Genomic DNA, 3,816 nt, shown 5'->3' with positions numbered 1-3,816 from the left:
GCTGACTGTTGCTATCTGTAACGTGTAAACTATGCCGCGAAAACATAATTTCAGCCAATCAGCGTCGTCAAATATGACGGTCACGGGGCGCCAATGTCAGCGCCCCGTGCAGTCTGTGAGTAGTTTGGACAGTGACTCTTATCCGGTTGACGCAGTAGTTGATGAGGATGGCTTCGTGTGCAGGTGGAGTCTCCGGACCTCGGTCCCCGCCTAATTCTGTTCAAGAGCTAATCTCCAATCCTTTCGAAAGGAGAAGTTTGGCAGATAAATTGTTGCTTAAAGACCTTGGACCGGACCAACCCGATTTGAATATATCGCAGCAATCTCGTGAAAAAGACAAAACTTATACACGAGGCTTCGCAAGTAGCTGGTACACAAAAAAGGCTTGGCTAGCTGGATGCAAACAGGTAAATGCTGTCTTTTGTTTCCCATGCTTGCTCTTCAAATAGCCGGGGACAGATACGATGTGCCCGTGGACTGTGATGGGAGTACATGATATGAAGCATTTGTCCGAAAGAATTAAAAAGCACGAGTGCACGAAGGCACACATGACAAACACCTTTAAGCTAGCCATGCTAGGCAAAGCTAACATAGCCGCACAGCTAGATCAAGGGTACAAGATGTCGGTGAAAAAGCACAATGAAGAAGTGGACACGAATAGGCATGTCTTGTCTAAAATAATTGATTGTGTGAAATTTTGTGGGGGCTTTGACCTGGCTTTGCGTGGCCACGACGAGACTGACACATCCGACAACCCCGGCGTTTTTCTGGGTTTAGTTAATCTACTGGCCTCGTTAGATAGCGTGTTGGAGGATCACCTTAAAACGGCTACGGTTTTCAAAGGCACCTCAAAGACGGTGCAAAATGAACTTTTGGACTGCATGTTATCAGTTTGTAAAGACTACATTCTGGAGGAAGTAAAAAATGCCAGTTATTTAGCTATTCAGGCGGATGAGACAACTGACATTTCCACCCACTGCCAGTTAGTGCTTGTGCTACGCTACATCGACCCGCATAACAACGTCCAGGAGCGTTTTTTTGAGTTCATTCCTCTTCAGAATGCGAATGCTGACACAGTTGCCACCGCGCTGATGGAGAGGCTGGGCACTATCCTCCCCGATGGACAACAGGGCAAACTAATCGCCCAAGCCTATGACGGTGCAGCGGTGATGAGGGGAGCTAAAGGTGGAGTTCAGCGGAAAGTGAAGGATGTGTACAGTAGTGCGCACTACATCCACTGCTATGCGCATCAGCTGAACCTAATTATGCAGCAGGCAACATCCCACATCCCCAAGATAAGAACATTTTTTTCAGACCTTGGTGGATTTGCTGCATTTTTCTCCAGGTCATTCAAGCGAACTGCGATCCTGGATCAAGTGGTGGCACACAGACTTCCTGGCACTTCCACAACAAGATGGAACTTTCACAGTCGTGCTGTTAACACTGTATATGAGCACAAGGAGAACATCCTGAGGTGTTTCCAGACAATCAGAGACTCAGGTGACTTTGATCCCATAACAGTGAGAGAAGCCGGGGGCTTTGTGCGAATGATGGAAGATGAAGTTTTTTGCTTTTTCCTGACATTGTTCCACAAGATCATGCCACATGTAGACATGCTGTTTAGCCAACTGCAGAAGAGGAACATCGACTCTGTCTACATCACAGGACTCATCAAGAGGTTCACCAGCAGCATACAAACAATCAGGTAAATCATTATTTACAATGGCTGAGATGTGCTTATTATAGGAAATCTGTGAAACCTAAATGTGATTTAGCTGAACACAATAGAACAACTCACACATACTTGTTTAAATATCTTAAACGGGCTTACTGGAAATGTATATATTATATAACGTTTATAAGGTGTATCTCTGACTACTATTTCAAATAGTCAAGTTAATTTGTCAATTCTTGCCACAATGAGTAATTGTACATGGTTACTTGTGGTTTGGATCAGGGACTCCATTCCTTCTGGTGAAAGCAGTGGATCTCAGCAGCTGCCCACAAAGAAACGGAGGGGACTTGGACATGAAGAGCAACAGCTGTTGGCTAGAGAGGTAAGCAGTAATAGGAACGTGTTCTATGACTAAAAGCTCCTTTCATAATATAGGTCATTTCATATCACAATAATGATACATTTCACAAGAAAGCCCATTTTCTGTAAATTAAATAAATAGGTAGGCTAGTTAAAATATCCACATGGAAATACCTATTGCTTATTACATTCTGAATTGTATACACTTAACAAGGCCTAAACTGCAAAAAGTGTCCCACAGTCTCTACATTTCAAAGGGGATCAAGACAGATCAGAAAAGGTTTAGGCTTCCAGAAGCAACCACAGTGGACAGAAAGGGCCCAACAATAAATGAATGAAGTGTAAACATAGTCATTAAATGTATATATTGTAGTGACTTAATTTTAAACAGTAATATTGTTCTGTTGATGCTCAGATAGATGTCCTGTTATTCTGATAGGTTCCATTCACAAGAAAGCTCTTTGTTTGTTACACATCTTATAGGGGACACTAATGACATTATGACTGATAGATGTGAAAAGGTGATTCTGTTATTTATTATGTCTTGATTTTTTCATTGTGCATTATTTCATAGGTATGTGATACCATACTGAGTCACGCAAAGGAGAGATTTTCCTTCACCAAACACCTAATCAGCTCCACCCTCCTGCAAGGAGACCTGTTCCAGCAGCACAGCCGAACATTCCCTGAAGCAGCGCTGGAAACAACTGTGGAGGCCTACCCTCTACTGGACAAGGCAAAGCTCAAGACGGAACTGTCCCTCGTCTATGACAATGACCAGTTCAGGGCTTGCAGTGGTGCTGTTACTCTGCTCCAGTTCTTCCTTGACAATAATCTGCAGGAGACATTCACAGAGACTGTCAGTCTTCTGAAGGTTCTTGTAACCACACCCATGGCTACGGCTGAGGCAGAGAGGTGCTTTTCCACTCTGAAAAGGATAAAGACTTTCTTGAGGAACAGCATGACACAGGATCGCCTGAATGCTCTGGCTATGCTGTCAATTGAGAAAAAACTCATTAGGAGCATTCCTGACTTCAACACCAGAGTCATTGAGAGGTTTGCCACTCAGAAGGAGAGAAGGGCAAAATTCCTCTACAAATAGACACACACACACACACACACACACACACACACACACACACACACACACACACACACACACACACACACACACACACACACACAAGCTCTCGCAGCAAACACAGATGGCCGACCCTTAAAAAAATGCGTTTCATTAGAGAGACAATTAAACGGCCGCAGAATGTTGTGAAGTTACTTTTGGATACCTAAGATGTTTTGTTCAACCACAAAGTCCAGGAACATGAGTACTGTTTGGAAACCTGTTGCGTTCGACTCATTTTCCCCAGAGGAACAGTTGTTTCTTGTTTCCTTTTGTTTTTGTCTTTTTTCTGCCTGTTGCACATTTTGTTATTCAAAGCAGTAAAAAAGGTGCTATCGGCCAATAAGCTGGATATCACTTTATATGTAGAGAGGAGGTTTCCCATGGTTGTTAGAAGTTTATTAATAAGTGGGCATTTATCACAGAAGTGATTGTTCTGTCTCCACGTTTGTTGCATTGTCTGTGATGTATTTTCCAACGGTTATAGCTCCTCCTGTCCCAGCAACACTACACGGTTTGCAGCTCCACCACATTTTTGGTTTATCTTCGGTGTCGCTTAAAATCTGCTTCCCATCGGACTAAAACCTCCACGTAATCTGAAGACAGATACTTGAAGTTATTTAAACCTTTTGCAAACTTTATGTTCTTTCTTGCTCTAGCC

At 43.2% G+C, this 3,816-nt stretch overlaps 1 protein-coding gene across 1 annotated transcript; it reads left to right on the top strand.

The window, feature by feature from the left end:
- The first annotated feature begins 620 nt into the window (after positions 1-620).
- On the top strand, positions 621-3,578 carry LOC117483597 (zinc finger MYM-type protein 1-like). Its single transcript, XM_034131973.1, has 4 exons — positions 621-1,705; positions 1,958-2,057; positions 2,610-3,152; positions 3,221-3,578. Exons 1-3 carry the CDS (start codon positions 621-623, stop codon positions 3,135-3,137), a joined length of 1,713 nt encoding a protein of 570 aa, XP_033987864.1. The 3' UTR covers positions 3,138-3,152; positions 3,221-3,578.
- Positions 3,579-3,816: the final 238 nt, after the last annotated feature.

Source organism: Trematomus bernacchii, unplaced genomic scaffold (genome assembly GCF_902827165.1).
Source record: "Trematomus bernacchii unplaced genomic scaffold, fTreBer1.1, whole genome shotgun sequence".
NCBI classification, from domain to species: Eukaryota; Metazoa; Chordata; class Actinopteri; order Perciformes; family Nototheniidae; genus Trematomus; species Trematomus bernacchii.
This window is presented reverse-complemented; position numbering and strand designations above follow the sequence as displayed.